General features: G+C 41.9%; 1 protein-coding gene across 1 annotated transcript; it reads right to left on the bottom strand.

Annotated features, from left to right (window-relative positions):
• Positions 1-4,408: 4,408 nt before the first annotated feature.
• On the bottom strand, positions 4,409-16,656 carry IL1R2 (interleukin 1 receptor type 2). The gene is made up of 8 exons (XM_066545253.1): positions 16,548-16,656; positions 16,193-16,451; positions 13,890-14,064; positions 12,309-12,483; positions 11,112-11,177; positions 10,250-10,385; positions 7,827-7,972; positions 4,409-6,537 (listed from the first exon to the last, which is right to left on the bottom strand). Exons 1-8 carry the CDS (start codon positions 16,624-16,626, stop codon positions 6,410-6,412), a joined length of 1,164 nt encoding a protein of 387 aa, XP_066401350.1. The 5' UTR covers positions 16,627-16,656; the 3' UTR covers positions 4,409-6,409.
• Positions 16,657-21,754: the final 5,098 nt, after the last annotated feature.

The raw sequence follows: 21,754 nt of genomic DNA, 5'->3' as shown, positions 1-21,754 counted from the left end.
GCTAAATATCACAAGCACTAAATCGAAAAGACAAATTTGGTGATTGGCATATACAGTCTCGGACTGCCTTTGCACAATCACTGTGTCCCATACTGGGTAGACAATGAAAAACTTGAGTTACTGATTTAAGAGAGATTAGGGGATTGCATTTGGGTAAACCACTATTCTGCTTTTATAATGAAGGTTTTAAAAAACCATTGTGCAGGAACAGGCAAAAATCCTGACATGTAATCCCATAAACTATACAATACCTCTGTCAAGCTTCCAGCAGTCATGGTTTGACAGCTGGTTTCTGTGCTCTAAAGCACTCTTCCAGGGATGGAAGTTGGATGCCACTGCCATGTATCATTACTGCACTCTTTTCTCCCTGCCTCCAGTGACCTGACATCCACAGCAGAGACATCTCTCCTTCTGCTTGCTTGCAGTCTGTGAGATCTGCTGGCCTGAGCCAGGAAGCTCCTGGGGTCCTCACAGGGGTGGGTGGCATTGCTCCATCTTGGCTCCCACTGCATGGCCAAGAGTGAATGCCACAGAAGCAGCCATTAAACAGTAAAATAAAATAAACAAACAGAAAATGACATTTAAGAGAATAAGTGGAAAACAACATAGTAGCATTTAAGGACTTCTTTCTCCTCCTCTGTGCATAACAGAGGCACTTGGGCCATATGAAGAGCTAAATTATCTCTTACATCATGATTTTGTTTAGAGACTGGATCATTCCACCACTAAAGCCAACTCTCATTAAGGGCTTTTTTCCACAGGCAACTGGCATCTCCTGGCAGATTTTAAAAGACTAGAACTTTTGGACATGTCTACAAAGACATATCCAGCAATTGTGTTTAGTGTTTAATTCTTTTATCTTCCAGCCCTTACAAGCTAGTGAGGTCTGTAAATATGAGCAAGGAAGATTTAACTGAAGAAATAATAACACAGTAATTAAACTCTTAGATGGCATTTTTTATCTTCAGCAGTCCAGCCTTTTCCAATGGAGGTAAAGAACACAAAGCCAGAGGACATGATTCAGCCTTGCAGGAAGACCCCCTGCTGCCACACGTCAAATCCTATTCATAGCTGTACCCAGCTCTAGGTTTGAAGTAATTTCTTTTCCTCCCATTACTCCTGCTGAGATGCTTTCTCAGGACCTCACTGCTGCAGTGACTAGAGGCATCTAAATTTTGGTTATGCATTTCTTATGCTAGTCTTATTATGCAGTCTCCTTCATTAGCAGAAATAATTACATGCCCTTACTTTTTTATTCTCCCTTTGGATGAAATTATGGGTAATTATCATGGCCTGATATATCACTGCCCTTCCAGTCAGAAGATGAGCTCGTATTGCTTATTCTCACAAGTTCTCCATTCCCCCACACTCTCCCACCCGAAATTATGTTCTCCTATGCAATTCATATTTCCTAAATGGCGCCACTCAATATGGTGGTGCCATTTAGGCATCAACAAGACAGTAGTAATCATCATCATCTTATATGTTCTTTCCTATTAAAAATCAATCAGTCATAGAGTTCTGCCACTCGTAAGGGGAGAAATGAATCTCAGTTCTTTCTCTACCATGCTTCTTCCTGCATTTTACTGGCTTAGATTCATCTGAAAAACTACCTATCAACTGTGATCAAAGAAAGGGCACTTCTTTCTTCTCTGAGCTGACAGATCTTGTCTACTCACAAGAAGGAGACCTGTAAGAAAGCTGGAGAGGGACTGTTTACAAGACCATGTAGTGACAGGACAAGGGACAATGGCTTTAAACAGAAAGAGTGTAGGGTTAGATTAGATAGTAGGAAGAAATTTGTCGCTGTGAAGGTTGTGAGGCACTGTAACAGGTTGCCCAGAGAAGCTGTGGGTGCCCCATCCCTGAAAGAGTTCAAAGCCAGGTTGGATGGGGCTTTGAGTAATCTTCTAGTGGAAAGTGTCCCTGCCCATGGCAGGGGGGATTGGAACTAAATGATCTTTGAGGTCCCTTCCAATCAAAATCATTCTACAATTTAATGATAAGAAGGAGGACCAAGTCTCCAGCATTCACAGGCTAGCAGAGTAATGATGGTGAGACCAAAGAAACCACTGTGTCTTGCCCACACTCTCCTCTGGAATTTTCTCAAACCGGTTGAAAGATCAGCCATGGTAAGGCCCAGTCAAAGCAAAAATAGGGGTAGTAACATACTGAGGGTACATGCAATCACACCCTTTAATTACTTTGTTCAGCAGTGTCTCCAACTTGAAAGCCACAAGTCACTTGAGAGTCTTTTTTTGCAAGTAAACAAACAGTATCAACTACTTCCAGTCATAGCTTAGCCCCCTCAGCATTTATGACGAAGGACATTTGGGAGCCAAAGCAAGCAAACATTATGATTCATTTATCCCACAGCTTAGCAGATGGATAAATGAACCCTTTATAACCAAGGCAGAACAGGACCTCTACAGCTTTAAATGAATAGCACCATTTAAGCTTCATGAGACAGAAGCACTGGCAATGCCTCATTATCCACAAAGGAATCAAGATGTGCATTTCCATGAAATTTATGTACGTATAAGGGCACAACCCAAAAGATGACAAACTAGTAAAAACAGTGAGTGAGAACCTTCACTTCTTATCAGGACTGAGATACTGACCTTTTCAACATGTTACAAAGGAGTTTGCTGCTTACACCTGAAGTCATTGTCAGGTCCTGGGACAATTTAGACTGGGGCAAAAACTTAAAATGGGTAGAAGGGACACACAACTATAAGAGCCAAACTACATTTGCAGTTAAAGATTCAAAAATGGATGAATTTCCCAAGCTCTAACAAGTGAGCTTGGTTCCGCATGAGTTTTCAGAAGTTTCCTCATTATTATTACTATTATTATTGTTATTATTATTATTATTATTATTATTATTATTATTATTATTATTATTATTATTATTAGTGCCTGGCTGAAGAATTTCAGGAAGATAATATGCTCTTCTTGAAAACCGACTGGAGTTTAATTTCAGTTGTTTTATTAAGCTCTTTACATTGTGTATACTAGGTAATGTATAGACTGATAGAGACTGTGGTTTCCAGTGCAATGAGCACACTAAAACAGAATATATATATACATATATGTATATAAGTGGTTTTCTTATCAATGACATTAGTTTGTCCACTGGAAGCAAGCTAGTTTATATTTCCTTTCCTATGTAACTGTTTTTTCCAGTTTTCTGCTGTAGCCCAGCAGAGCCAGGAAGGAGCAGGCAGACACTGTCAGCCATGGGAGCTGATCTGGCTGAGTGCTGGGGAAAGAGTGACAGGCCCCAGCTCACCTGCAGTCACTCAGCAGACTTCCTCCTGTTCCCAGCAGGGCTCTTGTACTTCAGCCATGCACACAGGACAGCTCATTCTTTTCTTCCTCTAATAGCTGTGGCACTTCATGACCACACAACCTGTGAGCCACAAATGTTTTTCCAAGGCACCAGCTAGATATTTTCAGCCTCTCTCTTATGTTGGATTCCACAATATGTACCTTTGGGCCTGCCTCTCAACCTCTTATAGTATTTTCATTCAGTGCAAGCCTGCGCTTGCTCTGCACAGAGCTGCCAGCATTAAAGTCATTCCCCAAGAAAGCCCAGCAGCTTTGACTACATGACAAGGTGTCTCTGGGCTTTAGACTGATTCTTTTTGTAACCTCTCTGATAACCCGAAATCCAATGATCCACAACCAGTCATTCCTTTATCCATGAATCCATGCATACCTAAACCACTATTCCTGGCATATTTCAACAAGGACGTCCTCATCCTCCTGCATGCATGCCTTCCCTCCCTAGCTACTAGAATTAAAAATGTAATTTTCTTGTCTTGATCAGTGAAGATCAACTCTGTGTGCAGGTCAGCCCTTGTTTTCACTTGCTCCCACATTTATTTAAGGGTTTTGTTTGGGAACCAGCGGATGAAATTATTTGGTGCTCTTCACATTATATTTAGGTTCAGTCTGGGTGCTACTATGATCAAACATCAGTTATGCCACCTATTTAGATGGATAAATGACATCAAGATCACACACATTGAAAACTAGAAAATAGTTGTTAACTCAATTCGTGTTTCCTGAAAATAACTTTTGCACAAGAAGCCTCTATACTGGATGCTAACTCATGCCAAGACCACGGTACACCAGTTTTTTCCTCTCTGTAGGTGTGCCTCTGAAGTTGTTGCAGACAGACTAGCTCTCTGGAAAATGCTATAAACACACACAGTCCCAGGAACGAGGTGACCTTGTCCTCATTACATCCATAATTTTTCCAAAGAGAAACTTTGTTGTGCAGAGCTCTGAATCCTTGATGTTCCCTAATACTGTACTTCTTTTCAGCTGCCATCCTCAAAGAGACATCTCATATCTCACATCTCTCTTCCCATTCAACTCACACACCAGCATTTTGGTTTATTTGTTTACCAGTTTTCCACATAACATTTTCAAAACCTAGATAAAACATGCTGCCCTTGTGTATAAAGACGCAAAGCAGTGTAAAGCATTTACATTATGTAGGTCACTTGTTCAAATCTATTTGTAAAATATTTACATTGTGTAGTTCACCTGAAGACATCTACTTCTGAGGAAAGCCATCAGAATATTGTACTAGTAGTCAGAGAATCAAATGTCACTTCATAAAGGAAAAGCCTACTCTTCTCCACACTTGCATCCACCTTTTTCCCATCTGCCCATAAAACACTGGTGGTCCTTATCATCTTTCATATTCTACACTTGGAAGCAGTGAGTCCTGTGGTGTTCTCTGGATGCCCTTGACCTAGACTGCGTCAGAACTCTAATCTCTGTGCCTGTATCTTCACAACAAGCATTTAGAGTATTTAAAGGGAGGCTTTGGTCAGAATCTCATTACATATGAATGTTCTTGCTAATAGAGTGAAGATTTCTTAACTCAAGCCACATCCTACTCTTCAAAATCCTTCCAGATATTTATTGGGCCAAATTTAGAGCCAACTAGAAGTAGTGATGGAAAGGAAAAAGGTCATGGTCTGTCCCAGATGGATGTGAGCCATTCACTTCTCTAGTGTGTTAAAATTTGGTTTTTGGAGTCAAAGTTTTTCCTGATTTTTTTTTTTCTACAGAGTTTGAAAATCCTCTGGGATGATTTACATGAACAAAAAGCTTTATCTTTGGTGCCTGTGAGAGATGTTGGTATTATTTTAGTATTGGTAGAGGGAGAGGTGTTGATGCAGTTATGGATCTGTACTAATCTAGGCCTTAATGCAGGTTCTCTTCCCTCCGATATAGATGAAGATAATGCACATTATATATCATGTAACGATTTCTCAGCTGTCATGAGTGGTATCTCTTTGAAGAGGATGAGAGGAAGTAACCAAATAATTTTACTCATTCTGACCTTCAAAGTACAACATTGTCACTGATTATTTATTGCTCCCTTATGATTTATGTCAAGACTAGAATCCAGCTAGGTTAATGTAACAGGCAGTGTTTTGCATCCTCTGTAACCAATTTGCATACTGCAATTTAAAGGACACAATCTGAAGCTACACCAGACTGCTCACAAAAGGGCTGGAGGAACAAAAGTGTGAGACTGTTCATTATTACTGGCAATCTGTCCAGTCACTTCCAGGAATAAAACTTTTTATTAGCCAAATCACTCCCAAAACATTTAAACGTCCCTCCAATTCTTTCCTTGGCAAAGATGACAACATGTTACAGCTGCTTATGAATCTCTAGCTACAACATAGTGGTAGATAAAATAGAACTGAATTCCTCTGTGTACAGTTATCTTTTATATAGATAGAGTTATCTCTGGGGGAGGGATATTCTGACAGTCTATTTAAGCAATGTGTAGTCCAAATGGTGAAAAAATTTAGTTTTTCTGTGGAGAAGTTCATAGATATACAGTTGCCATGACAACTGCATTTGGCTCTGAAAAGGGAAAACAAATGTCTCTTTTTAGACTCAAGTGAAGTAAATTTAGTCTGGTTGCATAGAAAAATTGCTTTTTCCCTCTAGTGTCAAATAGTCCTTCTGTAGCAAGCTTCCTTAGCTTCCCTTTTTAGATTTTAGGGGTTTCTTTTACTTTAAAAAAAACAAAAAACAAAAAACAGTACATCTGTTGGAATTACAAAGGGTGAGAGCATCTCCCTCTCCCTACCCTTCCCATATCCACAACATGATTTTGTGTTCCAAAATTCTACAGATGGCACCCTAGTTACAAATAGAACAAATTTCCTGCATCTATGCAGCATAAAAATGCAAACTTATATTCTTAACTTCATCAGATCACAGAAGACTGGGAAAAGTGGGAAAGAGCTGTTATTATTGGTCTGTTGGAAATGAAGTATATCAGGTCTGAAATGCTCGCTGTGTCTGATGTAAAGATAGCCAGGGTGATTTTTTGGTTCTGTTGGTAGTTGGAGAACCCAAGTGGATTTTAAACCTTTGGTATTGTATATCCTTTATCAGATCTACTCTTCCAGCACTTGTGCATGCATATCCCTCCCACGATCAAACAGGCGAGAGCAACAGGAATCATTGCAATGTACCAGGACAGACCAACAGCTGGAAAAGTAAACAAATTAAATATTAGAAAACCAGAAAAAAAAACAATGAACTCCCAGGAACATAGTTCCCTAAGCTCAAGTTGGAAGAGGAGAAATGACAGTAGAAAGGATGTCTGCAAGTTAACCTTCCAGCAGGGCTTATGACCTTTGAAAGGAAGAGATCTATTGATTGAGCACTCTGGGAAATGTGTTCATGAAGATAGGAGGAAGGATTGGAAAGCAACAGAGAGTGAGAATTTAAAGTTCAATCTTTTGCATACACCCCATTTTCTGAACCCCTGATCAGGAGCAGCTGTGTGCTTTCTATCTTGGTTTATTTAAAGCAGAGACATTCCAAGCAGGAAATCCAAGCACCTTGTGGAGCATGAATACTCAACAATTAGTCCACCCTCAAGTTGTGTGAATAATTTTTTCCTACAGAGCAGCTTATAAATTAGTAACAATCGACCCAAGACTCAGAACTTCTTCCTAAATCTGGCTAATTTCCAAGGCAAGTGTCTGTCCAGACCATTCTGGATTATTCCAATGCATATTGCCTCCTGGTGCAGCTCATGGAAGACAAGGGCAGCCCATGATCCAGCAAAATGAGTACAAATCCCTCATCATAGGGTGCTGGAGTGAGTCATAACTGATAATGAAGTCTGAAAGAGTTCATGTGCCTTTCTAAGACAGTGTGAGCAAGCTTTGGTGATTCACCAATGTCATGCAAAGAAACAATTAGCATTGCTTCACATTGTTTGTACAGCTGGCTCTTGGCCAATGGTTTATCACACTGCAACATTAATTGCACCGAGTTTAGGTCTTCTCTTCCCATTATTAGAAGCCAAAGTAACAACACCCATCATAATTTACACTTCTTGTTGTTTTGGCAGCAGTCTGTGCATGAGGAAAAGTAACACTCTAATAATTCATTCTGTTGTTGTCTTTTTTTCTTCCCTACTTGTTGAGGAACTGGAGGAGATTTGGCTCTACTGCAAAGAGAGTTTGCCACTAGTCTCACTGGAGCACTTATTTCACAAAGTGTATCTAAATTGGAGTCTTATTCAATAAAGAGATATACCAGCACAGACAGATCGTTATCCCTGCATAAAATGTCAGTAAATGACCTACAGAAGGTGCATTTTGTGAATGGGCTGTATCAAAGACTACAGGTGAAAGAGGCAACCAGATTTTCCACAGGCAGTAACTTATCCCAACACTAGCTCTTACAGTACAAACAGATCAGATGCTAATTTAGCATTAGAATAATAATAAAAATTATCAAAAATCAGCAGTAAAAATAACTACCTTCCTGCTTGACCCTTGTTGGCAGTTCTTGGTATCCATATCTGTTCTGGGCCAGACAGGTAAAGTCTGTGTAAAAGTCCACTTCTTCAACAGAATCAAAAATCAGTGGTACTTCAATGAAGTTTTCACCATTTTCTACAATTTCTCTGGAAGAATAATAAAGATTAGGTGTTAATTATTTTAATAAGATGGTTTTTCTCTATTTGATATGTTCATTCTAACAGCACATTGCAAGAAAATGCATTGGATATTGCTTCATTTCTGAACCAGCCTCTCAGCATTCAAGGATGCCTGTTGTCTTCAGCCCAGTGGTGCTACTTGAGTCCCAGTGGACAGTACCTATCTTGCAGCTTTTGGAGTCTAGAGGGAAAAAAATACTGGATTTGTCTTGCAAAAATAAAGAAAGGGGAGGGGGAAAAGACAAGTGGAATTCTGTGTATCTTTGATACATTAGCATTGGGCAAGGACCTAGTTCCTTCTCTCTGACCACCTAAGGTTAATTCTTACAATAAGCAAAGGACATATGAAAAACATAACCCTGTAAATGTTCTCTGAGAAAACTGAACCATCATTCCTGTCTATCATGTGCTCAAAGCCAATAGCTCAATGCAAGAAACTGTCCAAGAAGTTTCCAGCCAATTTCAACATGATTATTTTAGGAGTCCCACTATTTGAAAGTGGTTTTTTAGCTGGAGTCAAACATTGCCCCTTGATACCTTTTAGCCATTACCAGAGCAGATGTCCATTATAAGCCTGCAATGCACAGCAGCAATGGAATTCCCTGGGTGCTCCTTCCAGGAGCTCTTTGACAGAGAGTTCTGCAGGGAATTTGTTTTCCCAGGGGCATTTGAGCTATTTTGTCATGCTGCCATAATGAGGGCTTCCAACAGAACTGGGGTATCTCACACACCGTGGGTCCTGCAGGAACCTCATCTGTCACTGTCAGTGTCCTTGTGCAATTGCATTATAATATACAACAGCAATAATGATAGTGGTAAGCATAACAAAAATAATTTTTAAAGTCCAAGTAAGAAAGTTCTGCTCTATTCTAAAGCCTGCAGAGACTATAGCTGCAGCACATTTTTATGGTTCCTGGCCACAAGTTCAATGCATTTTCACTTATCCATATAAACAAGATTATAAATTAATATCCCCAGTCATGCTGTGGGGAATGGGAAAACCCCTAAAGGCTTGGGCATACAATTGAGTTCCTATGTTACCTCTGGCTGCAGCATGGCCAGGCTGTTATCTGGCACTGGTGGCCACAAACTGCCAAAACCATCTCACATCCATAACAGTTAAACATTCTTGTCCATCAAAATACAGATGCCACATCCCCAAACTCTGTTGGAAATGGCCCCTAGCCCATGCTAAACCCTAATCAATAACCAGAAACCCTTTGGGAGGAAGCTAGCTGGTGTGTGACCAGTTTAGCAAGTAACAGCAGAGGCAATGGTATCCCAGATCCAAGGAACCTTCTGGGCTCTGTCCACCAGTACAGGCAGAGCCACTAGGCAAGGGTAATGATCTTTTTGGACACTCTAAGCTACATAAAACAATAAACAAAACAAGCTGATTTGGTCCTTAGTGAAGAGATTTCAGTCAGAAAGTTCAGTTCACATTTACAAAACCACTAGAGGTGTGCCTGGATGTAGTGAGTTACTCAGGTAACACATCACAGGTACAGAAAGCAGGTATCCTTCCCTTTCCTAGTGGTAAAAGCCTTGAAGTATGTAGCTATGAGGCAGCTGAAAGACAGCTCCTCAAGACTGGGAGACACAATGAATCAGGGCAAGAGGATGTGGAACATCCTGTTTCTCCCTCCCACCAGTATTCCCTTCAGTGCTACCCTAGCATCTGTTCTAGCACTCAGCGGGTTCTGAGTGAGTCAGTTTAACTCACTAATGTGGAAAAGAACAAGATTAGGGGGGAAATAGTGCTATTTAGGAAGAAAAAAAAAAAAAACAAACCAAAAACTATCAAACCACTAGGTAATTTTCTGTTGTCTTAGTGTATTCTGAGAACCTCATGAATGTGAGGCAGAGAATGTTGCCACTTTGCTGGCATGGGGTAAGGAGAGAGGTTAAGAGAAGCCCTGGGAAGGATCAAGTCTCCTTGCTTTCCACTGCAGTCAGCCCTCACAACAGCTCAGCTGCTCATGAAAATGTGCTTAAGGTTTGTCTCAAAGTTGCCTCATTTGCGAAATACCACGTCACAAAAAACAGAGATAAAGCATTTATTTCACTGACTGGGTTGGGCTTGGGGGTTTTTTGCTTGTCTGCCTTTTTTTCCCTCAGCTCTCACCTTCACTTCAGATCTGTCCATTTCCCATTTCATTACCTGGCATTCAGCTGCACTGAGAACCCCTGTAGCACTGCAGGTTAGAACAATAAGCACAAGGAAGCACTTTCAGCCAGACTTACTGTCGTTCCCCCTCTGTAACTCTGCTTTGTTTATAAACCACATCAACGCTGCTGTCATTTGCCAGCCATTCCACATCAGTTTGGAAATGGCTGCCCAGCCCAACAAACACTTTGCATGGGAGAGTCATCTTGGAGCCTGTCAAAAAAAAAAAAAAAAAGAAAAAGATTGAAAAACAATTTAGACACATATGAAGAACTACTCTTTCTTTTGGTGAAAGCCAACAACTCCAGGGGGAGATCTCACACAAGTCAAGAACCACTACTTTCAAAACTGAAGTTAATCTCCAGATTGCTTTTGATCCCCTGCTCCTTGGCAGCAAGACCCTTCTGTGCGGCAGTCCTTTCTGCTGCTAACCAAATAATTTCCCTATTGCAACACTTACCAACTCTGGCACTAAACACATTCCCCAGAGGCAAGGCTGTGTCCCTGTGGCCTTGCCCTTTCTGACACAGTGGAAAGGGCGCTGTGTGATTTACCCCTCTGGAGCAGCTGCATTAAACAGCAGCACAGCTTCACTCACACATGCTCTGAGTGAGGACATTCAGCTGAAGGTTGGACCTCCAGGGATAAAGTGATTTTGCAGAAGTTCTGAAATTTTTAATTGCTATAATTACTGTAACTCAAGGATAAAGAGATTTCAGACCGATGCGTATCTATATTTTACAGAAGTATAGCTATATACCCAGAAGACAGCACCTGGTTGTAGATGTTAAAAAGCAAAGAATACTCTAGAACCAACCCTCAGCTAATATAATTGAAATCAAAAACCTACAGCAATTTATGCCAACAAATTACACCATAAGAGGGCCTGCTCTCGTTTTTCTCTGACTAAACGTTTCCAAATATGATGTTGGGTCTTACCAAGAGCAGCTGATGTTGTCTTTTGGGCTGGATACACAATTATCGGGGTAATTCTCTTCTCTTGTTCTTGGCAGAAAAAGAGAACAGAGTCAGTGCTAAGACAAGAGAAAATGCGGGCATGGCCCCAGAACCAGAAACATGCCACTTCAGCCAATATCTGTCGTCTCCTAGGAAAGGATTTATTGCTAAAGACGCTGGCAAGCAGCGATATTGCCGCTCCGAGCTGGAGCCCCGCGGCTGCCGGGCCGGGCAGGGTCCCCCAGCGCCTCGGGGACGGCGTGAGGCCTGCGCGGCAGGGGCGCCCCCTGCCGGCCGCTCTGCACAGCAGCGCGCCGGGCCCCGCCGCCGTCCCCGCGCTGTGGCACAGCGGCCTGTCCTCGTCTGTGACACACGGCCTGTCCCCTCGCTGTGGCACAGCGGCCTGTCCCCGCGCTGGGACGCCGCCAAATGGCTGATCTCTGAGCTCCCCCGAAGGCCTCGGCAGTGACACGGCCCCTCCTGCCCCCAAGACATCAATTATTCCGTTTAACAAACACGGGCACTTGCAGGAGAGATCCCCACCCTGCCGGGAGGGCTGTGGGAGCCCCTTCAGGGCCAGGACAAGCACTCCCTTGGCACGGCTGAAAGGCTGAGCATGAGCTCCTCTCAAGAGTTTCATTAGCAAAGAAGAGGTTTTCTTATGTGTTGTAATGGTTTCATATGGCCATCATTGAATCATAGAGCCACAGAATCTTTTAGGTTGGAAGGAACCTTAAATGTCCCTAAAACCTTTCCTAAAATTTCCTAGGACCACTAGTTCCAACCCTCCTGCCATGGGCATGGACACTTTCCTCAAGACCAGGTTGCTGAAATCCCCATCCAACCTGGCCTTGAACACTTCCAGAGAGCAGGGATGGGGGCATCCACAACTTCTCTGGGCAACCTGTGCGAGTGCTCCACTACCCTCACAGTAAAAACTTCCTCCTAATAGCTAATCTCAACCTGCCCTTTCAGTTTGGAGCCATTTGTCCTTGTCCTGTCACCTCATGCTCTTCTAAGAAGTCTATCCCCATTTTTCTTACAAGTCCCTTTCAGGTATTGGTAGGCCACAATTCACATGGAAGTCTTCTCTTTTCCAGGCTGAATAAACCCAATTCTCTCAGCCTTTCCTTGTAGGAGAGGAAATCCATCCCTTGGATCATCTGATACTATTCTTACCAACAGCCTCCAGTTGAATTGTCCTGGTGATTTCATACTCCACACCTTCAAATGGAAATGACATCTTGCAGGTGTAATACCCTGCATCTGTTGGTAGCACAGATGTCATGATCAGAGACGCTGAGCCATTCAGAATGATGAATCTTTCATTGTCCTCTTCCAAAGGCTGAGCATCCTGGAGAAAGGACAGTAACTGGTGTTATGACTCAGATAGCTACACCCTAATTATCTATTGAGAGAGACAAATTACCTCTGTCTCTCTGTTATTAGAAGTTCACTTATCGCTGTGAAATCTGAGCGGTTCTGCTTTCCCACCAAAGCACAAGTTCTTTTAATGTGTATCCATCTCTAAAATGTCTTGTGGCACTATATGTGTGAAGTGTGAAGAATTGCTATTTTAATCTATCTATAATGTGTGTGCATAGTTCTTCCATAGTGCACATTTTAAGATGGAAAACATATAATAGGCCCATCCTTGAGTCATCTTAGAGCAATCACACAAAATTTTAGTACCCATGGAGTTTTTCACAATGTTATCCATACGTATCCATGTGTATGTATCCATACTTCCCATACATGACCACAGAAGAGTAATATTCTAAGGCATTCTTTGAAGACAAATACTTGTAATCATGCAGGATTTCACATAACTGTTACTTACCCCATAAATTATTAGAAATTCCTGCTCTGTATCCCTAAGGCTCTGTTCATACACAGTCTGGAGACCTGCTAGGAGAAATTATGTTCTCCCTCATGAAGGCAGGGTAGCTCTTTCTTACATTTGTAACAAAATCCATATTGAGGAGGGCAGCCTCTCACTTAGATTAAGTGGGTTATATTCCACTTCTGAAGGGACTCCTGAGCAGCAACATTTTGCTGCTTTAGTACAGATCATAACCTAGGCACTGCAAGCCAGCCTGTATTTTGCATCCTATGGTAAGGCTACAGCTGCACAAGGCAGAGCGTGTGATCACAGTGGGAGTGTAAATAAAAGCTAAACTGAGGTATTATGGAAATGCAAGAAGAATCCCCTGCTCTCCAGTGTGAAACTGAACAGCCAAGGATGTTGTATTTGGTCTTAGTGGCAAAACCAGGCTTGCCTACTTGAAAAGCAGCAAACTGGGCAGTTAGGCAAGAGAACGCTCCAGGCATTATGTAATTCATCCACTATTTCCAAATGGTGTATTCCAGTTGATTCTTGAAAACTACCCCACCTGAACACGGAGGCAGTATCCCTGGTAGGTCCTACTTTATGGGATTCACTAGAGGGGCCATGAAAAGATGCACAGTGCCAAAGAGAAGGGCCTGATATGAGGTGGCAAACCCTGGAGTTGGGTAAATAATCTAGCCTTATAAACAGTTGCACTGCTTGTGAGAGCAGGAAACATGTGATACATTTCACCCTGTGCTGAGTGTGCCCCAGAAAACTTTTCTTAAAATGTATACATCTGCCCCAAAATTCCCAGTATATTACACTATGCTAGTGACTTAAGCAACATGATATTCAGGAGAAACCTTAAGTGAATATTTATGTGCCAAGCTGGGATGAGGCTATGCACAAAGAGGAAGTAAATGTTCTACCTTGTACCACTTGAGCTCCAGGCTTGTCCTATTTGGTGTAAAATCCCACAGATCAGGACAAACAATCTTTCCAGCGGTGAAAGTGAAGAGGACCTGGGGATAGGCAATCTCCCAAGCAGCTGTTTTCTCCACAACTGTGAGGTGGATTGAGACCTCAGCACAGTAGGAGTTGTTCCTGGTGACAAAGCAGGGAGAGGTGAGCCCCCAGGAGAACTCAAATGACACCCTTGGTTTCCTCCTGACTCCATTTCCCTCCTTAACAGAGGCCAAGACTGAGATCACACCAGGCTGGATGTTGGAAAATCACTGGTACTGTTCTTTTGGCACAATCAAAACGTGTTGCTGACACATATCTGCCTCAGACCTTCAGTCTTTTCTTTTTAGTACAAGTTTCTTGTGCACCTTTAGGCTGCAGCATGATTTTAACTGTGTGAGGAGGAGGAACATGTTAACCTGAACAGTAGCAGGTGTGTCATGAACCCTCCCCCATTTCCTTGGAAGAGGTTTTGACTGTGAAAACCCTAATGATTAAATAAAAAGCTTAAAGCATGTACTATGATACATCTGCAGTTACTATTGCACAACCATAGACATTTCTGCAAGTACCTATAATTTTCTGTAGCAAATAAGGGGTTCTGGCTTTGAAAGTTTTGCAATATTCAACTTTTCTTTCTGGCCCCAAGTGACAATCACTTCCAGTCCTAAGGAAGACCACTCTGGGAGAGACAAATGCTTAAATTCCACCCTTTACAACCTCTGGAAGCCTGCTTCAGAGATGCCTTTACTCAGGGCAGTGCATGATCCTGGAAGGGGCCAGTGAAGCCAGGGAGGCTGGGCTGCCACCTCCAGGAGAGCAGCTGTGGGCTGCAAGCAGACAGACTGACACTGTTGCCAGGGCACTGTGGCCATCTGTCACATACAGGCCGGATGCCCAAATCCAAAATATTTGCTCCACAGAACACAGAAGCAGAGATCTGTGATAGTTTGCTGCTACCTTCAAATATAAAAAGATCTGCTGGCTTCCCTGCAGGCTAATTTGTGAAGGAAATGTAACTTGCTTGCGCTTTATTAATCCTGTAATAATCTTAGCAATGAATTTACCTATTTGGGTCTTACATGTCTTTTTCAAACAAACTTCACAGCATTTTGCTAGATCTCTCAGGAACACTGCTATGATGCTATATATTGACAAAGTGAGGCAGAATAGTCCAAAAGGGGATTTAAAAGCACTCTTGAACATCTCAGGCAACTACTCTGTTCTAGAACAGTATTTGCAACCTTTTGCTGTTTGGGCTTCACTATCAGTGTCTTCTCTTCTGCTCCACAACTGAAATTGCTGCTGAGACATGGGAAAAGGCCAACCCAACATGCTGAACATGATTTCTCAACTTGTCCATCTCTTCTACTGCTGACTTGCATTCCTCACAAGGTGTGCTGTGCAAGCAAGGAGACCATGCTATCCACAAGCAGCTCCAGGAATGTAGAGATATGTTCTCCAGTATAAACCCCAGAGCCAAGTGCCAGAGGTTTACTGAGAGGCTGGCTGGCAGCAGGAGATGGCAGGAGACAGGGACCTGGAACATCTGCAGAAGTTCAGGCTCTAAGGGTGATGGGATTTTTTGCCTTCCTTGGTCCTCAACAAATCCAGACCCTGGCACCTCTTTTGACATAGTACAGTGTGCTGTCAGATTGAAAACACTCAGAAAAAAAATTACCAATAGGGCTGAAAAGAGCCATGGCTAAAGTCTCAACTCACTGCAATACCACAAGTCTGGTACTAGCCTAGTAAATACACACTGGGTCTCATGAAAATTCTTGCAACAATATCAAGTCAATCAAATTCTGGCTTAAAACATGACTCGGAAAAAAAGTGAAGACCAGAAATATGGAAGTGGGAAGAGGAAAGCCACTGCAGAGCTACAATGCCTTATATACGCTTCATAAGGCAATCTGCGGTGCAACAAAGGTATTTGTGCTCAGCAAACCCACTGCCTGCAGCATGTCCCACTTGTCATAGCACTGACTGGCTCAGAGCGAATTAGGAAAAACTCTCTATACAATGTTCTCCTATGAGATTGTAGTCAAAGTGGCAAGCCTGTGTCACCATTTTTCCAGATTTCAGTACTGGTAACTATAGGAGACACACAATGCACTCTAAGGGTCCTGACTTCCCATATTTTTTCTCTCTAATAAGGTCAGCAAGGAAATTATCCAGAAATGCTCTGAATATAGCTGGAGTTTACAATCAAGGTTAGAAGACATAGCCATTTTTTAGTGAACTAGATTATCTTTTAAATACCTACCTTCTTGTGCAGATATATACTCCTGAGTCTTCTAGCATCACTGGTAAAAACCAGAGTGCATTTCCTTTTGCCCAGATTCTTGAATCTTCATCTCTTCCTGATATCATGGTGTTTGAACCATTTTTATACCATGTGATATTAGTGGTCAAGGCAGAGAAATCCAAATGTTTGTATCTGGGGGAAGGGCATTTCAGAACCACAGGTTCTCCATGAAGTTCATAGTAGTGTTTGAAAAACACGGTGTGATCTGGGCAGTTTTCTATACAAATCAGAGATATTTTTGCATTACTGTCAGAGAGGAACATTTAAAAGAATGGTGAGGAAAACAGAAGGAAAAAGACAAATGTACACTTACCTGTGTTCTTGACTTGCTGGAGTCTGAAAGCAGATGCACCTACTGTGCACGTCACCAGGACAAGGAAGAGCCCATGCATTTTTTTCCACAAGAAATCAGAAGAAGAGGGCAGAAGGAAAATATTTTGAAATCTACAAGGAAGTTTATTACAAGACAGATTATATAATCAAAATACTCAACATTATCTGAAGAATTAACTGCTATTTTTCTCACTCCAGACCTGGGGAGCTTTGGTCCATCCTCAGTGAGCAGAAAGGTGTCTCCATCCCTAGTTTATGGAGGCTGAACTGTGGAACCAGAACATCTGGCTTGGCAGACACATATCACTTTTGGCCCTTCCCTTTCACTCCAGAATATGAAAACAGCATACCACAAGATGCTGCTGTCCCCCCAGCTTTTCAGAGTGACAACTGTGGGTGGAAAAATTTAGCTCTGCTTATTTTGCAGTAAGATGTGACTGAGGCACAGGTCAGCTGCTTTGAGTGAACTGTAGTGTAGTAGCTTGGGTGGACACAGGGGCAAAGTAGGCCAGCTAGCGTGAATCAGGCTGCAGGAAGATTTCCTGCTACAAGCAGTGCCAAGCTTTCTTGTCTCCAACAAATATTTCTGTTGGGACAGAAAACATTGACTCCTATGGCATGTATACCCATCTTGCTGGTGGTGCACAAGTTTTCAGCATGGACACTATTACCATCTGTTCTAAAAAAAAGATAAAGAAAACCCTGAACAAGCTGTTCTGAAAATCAGACAGGGTGGCTACTAAGGGAAAACAAAATTCTCCTCTGCCAGTCATTCATCAAGTGTCATCTGTATGGACATGAAATGGGCATGGCAGTGTCTGTGTACATCACTGAATGCTTCTGCTCTGCCACGAGACCACAGCTCCTGCTACTCTCTTGATTGATTATGCTTTACCTTGGTGTGCCATGGGCAAAAATATATAAAACATGCTGGATAGAGGCACTAGTTTATGCTCTGTATAAGGAATTTATGAGAAATACAGTACACATATCCACATGATACGTTATACTATTTCCATTTTATATACAGAAATGGAAATTGCATGCATTTAACATTACCTTAAAATTATGATGAATATTAAATGACTATACAACTATTTCAAATCAAAATAAAAAGAAATATTTCTACCAATATAACAAAGACATGTTCATAGGTATACACCTTTGGACATCTTTTTGTATCCCTTCATGCTCATACTTCCATAGTTTTAATCCAAATTTCTTCCTGTTCTAGTAGTTGTACTTACCTGACATCTGATTGTTTGACTACAATAAACTATTTCCAGATTATTGTCATCTGTACAATACCACAAAACCAACCTCTTGCTCAATAACACTCTTTCATAACCATGGGTCATACTCTTAGGTCTGCCCGGGTTTCCAGGGAATTCGTATGGAGCTCTAGCCTCTCAGCTACACCTGAACCAGGTGCTAGAGGCATTAACAAGCCCCACGGTTCACATCAATACCCTGTAGCAGGTGAGTTTCTCTCTCTTCAGATCCTGACAAAAATACTTGGTTATTCTGTTCAGAGCCTTCTGGTCCCTTTGGTTTAGTAACTAACAATCTCCATAAGCCATTTGAGGGTTTAGGGAAGGTTTTCATTCCCAGATTTCAATCAGATTCACTTACCTGTGTTTCTGTAGTCTTTCAGCCATAAGCATCTCACAAAAAGAAACTATCAGACTGAAAATTCCTGGTGAGGATCTTATATAGGGTTGAGCTCAACACACAGCGGAAATTTGTCTCTCATTGCCCAATCAGATTTGTGTCAAAACCAAGTAACGTTTTAGACCCAACTTTCTTTCCTTCCGTAGAGTGAGGATAAGAGAAACAGAGGCACAGGCAGAGAGAAAATATGTGTTTGGATTTCCCAAAAAAAGGGGAAATGACTGCTAAATATATGACTAATTTTCCCCTTTTCTGACGAATGGTAGCTTGCATACACTCATGTCTTCACATGACTATTTCACACACTACCTCAAGTAAAAAATTTCACGGGTAACAAAAGGTGCACTGCAGCATAGTCAGCAGCTACATAATTGCAGTTTTCATATTTTGTGGTTTATCAAACTGTTCATAAATCTTCTGTGATTTCCCAGATCCCTGGTGAATCACAAATGTGCTGATTCCCCTTTCTTCTCATAACATCCATTTTAGTGTGACAGCCTATATTAAGGCTCTCTTGCAATGCAGTATAAAGAAGTAACAGCTAGAAGCAAATTATGGTTTCCAGGCTCATGGGGAGGAGTAAGAAAAGCACTATGAATTGTGGCAATTTTGGCCTTTTAGAAGAGGGTAATCAATTGAGGGACTGCAGTTCCCAGATAGACTAATATCCTCCGATACATCTAAGAAGGATCAACAATTTTCAACAGCTTTCTTCAGAAGGTTTCTACCCTGGCTTTCTTTTTATCCATAAAATATCTTGATCTCATGCAGCAGTGTGAGGACTGCTCAAGCTTCAGTTGTTCTTCAAGTTTCAGTTGTTTATCTGGAGGTGCAAAAGTTTGGTTTAGAATAACTCAGGAAGAAAGGAAAGAGAGCAATAAATTTATATTTTTTTAGTAGATGTCTGCTGAGAAGGCTACGTCATTTTGCGGTTAGCTATCACTGAGTATTTATAAACAGAAATGTGCAAGTCTAGCAGCTATATATATAGAGAAACTCTCTTAGGGAAGCTGGTGTCGTTCTGTGGTTTCGCTCTGCTGATGATTCATTGATACAGCTCAAGATGCTGGAGCATAGCTGTGAAATTCCTGACTTGAAGACCAGACTATTCCCCATACGTCTCACTCGTTGCTCATCTCACTAGATAGATATTTCCCACACCAGGGCTACATGCAGTTCCTTGCCACAGTTGGGTGGATTTTGCTGTCCTTGGACATGCCAATAAAATAATCAAAATATCAAGAAATATCTAGTCTTCTGGAAGTTCCTTGCCACAAAAACTTTCAAAAGGCCTCCACAAGCAAGGTGTGTCTGTTATCCCTAGTCAATGGAAGGGGAAATGAAAATTCAGGCATCAATGGATGGATTCCACCATTTCTGCAAGGGGCAGTTAATGTGCCAGCTTCTTGTAGCAGCTCCCAGATTTTGCTGCTTCTCCTGGAGGAATTTACTCTGTTATAGTGGCTCTGTGGCTGATAATTTTTTGCATCCAAGAGCTGCAATCCCTTGGACTTCATAATATATTTTGTTATCCAGTTTGGCTAAGCAAACTTTGTGCAATTAAAAACTGAAGTAAATTTCTCTGGTTCACATAAGAATAAGGTGACAAGGTATTAAGAAATACTGAATGTTGAAAGCTGACTGGCAAGCAGATGCAAAGTAAACCACAACTATTGCACCAACACATGTTCTTGGGTTATTGATATGAGCAAACCTGGTTTTAATAATTTATAATACCCTTGTGCACAGTTCCAAGATGGGGTCTTGAGGAGCAGAGAATAGGAAAGAAATGGAACTCTTCAACTCTGAGAATCACCAAATAACTGGGATAGAAAGAGAAAAACTAAACAAAGGGATTAGCACAATGCACAACAGACTCCAAGAATACAAGAATTTGCATGCTTAGCCAGAGGAATAAGTGCTGACATACACAACCCAGTTGTGTATGACAAAGTGGGAGAAACAGAAGGCGATGTGCCAAGGGATCCACTTTGTCATGAGGGAGTGCTGGTTTGGCCAGAGCAGCCATGGCTGGGTTACAGATTGTCTCACCACTACAGGTTCCTGGGATTTCCAAAGACCCTTTCACTGCGATAGAAAGCAGGCACACTTGAAAAATAATTATACTCACAAGAGCTGGAAGGGTCAGGGAGGAGGAGACCCTCAGTGTAGAAATCAACAGGGTATAAGGGACAAAGTAATGTCTAGAGAGGCCCAGAGTATCTGTGCACAGGCACACAGCCATAGATTGGTGAAATAAAGAAATTATTTCTGAAAAAGTGGGGTTTGCTGGATTTTATTTAAAGTAGAAAACCATCCCTGAGCACAGCCTACTTGATATATGATGCCATGTGGAAAAGCAGTGATGGAGTACTGTTGCAAAGCTGAGTTTGTTGAAAGCAGTAAAGTGATATTGCTCTCCCTATAAACTGAACTGAGGAGGATAATCTAAACTAAATAGAGACAGTCTAAACATCAATGCATACCAGTGTATCTCTCAAATGACAATAAAAATAAAAAAGATTTCTCTTACTGCTCTTCCTTCTCTTATGGATAAAACAGTGCATAGATACACTGAATGTTGATCAGGGATATGGTTCGGGTTAGGGATCAGAGAGTAAAAAAGCCTAGGGCTCCAGGGACACTAGGAATGGAAAAGGCATGCCAAAAGGACCATAGTAGGGCCTCAAAATTGCTGCCCCTATATCTTTCTCACCTGAGCCATCCACAAAACCATTCAGTTTGGAAAAAACCTCTAAGATTAAGTCCAACCATTAACACAGCACCACCATCCCCAAGTGCCACATCCACACGGCTTTTAAACCCTTCCAGGGATGGTGATTTCACTACTTCCCTGGGCAGCATATTCCAAAGCCTGTCCATCCTTTCAGTGAAGAGATTTTTCATAATATCTAATCTAAACCTTCCCTGCTACAACTTGAGATAATTTCCTCTCATGCTGTCACTTGTTACCTGTGAGAAAAGACCAACCTGCAACTTACTGCTTTGAGGTTCCTTCTTCTTTTCCATGCTACAGCCATCCTCCCTGCTGGGATGGAGCAAGCCCACAGCACGCAGCACCTGCCATGTCTTAGTGCAGGGCTCCAGGCAAGGCTGCAGCACCCACGGTCACTCCCACACCAGGGCTGGGAGATGGGGCTAGCTGGGAGCCAGCAATGCTGAGGAGAACAGCAAGCAGACGTTTCCCACAGCTTTGGTGTCTTCTCAGACCATAGGCAGTGAGTCAGCAGGGGCACTAGGGACATGCTAGGAAAAAAATGAACCTAAGACTGCTGACTAGCTTTTTCTTTTCCACCAGTTCCAAAATCATAGTGTTTGCTTGCAATCATGATTAGTCATTTTATATATGAAAAAATATAATGTGCTCTCTGGTCTTTCATGTGAGAAGTGTTGAGGGATTTAAAAATGCAGCAGTCATTACAAAAAGCCCACAGCAACAGCAGACAGAGGAGGAACTGCGTCCAGTTGAGGATCATGAAATCATATAGGGTTACA

This window comes from Molothrus aeneus, chromosome 2 (genome assembly GCF_037042795.1).
Source record: "Molothrus aeneus isolate 106 chromosome 2, BPBGC_Maene_1.0, whole genome shotgun sequence".
NCBI lineage: Eukaryota > Metazoa > Chordata > Aves > Passeriformes > Icteridae > Molothrus > Molothrus aeneus.
The sequence above is the reverse complement of the archived record's forward strand: the minus strand, read 5'-3'. Positions and strand labels throughout refer to the sequence as shown.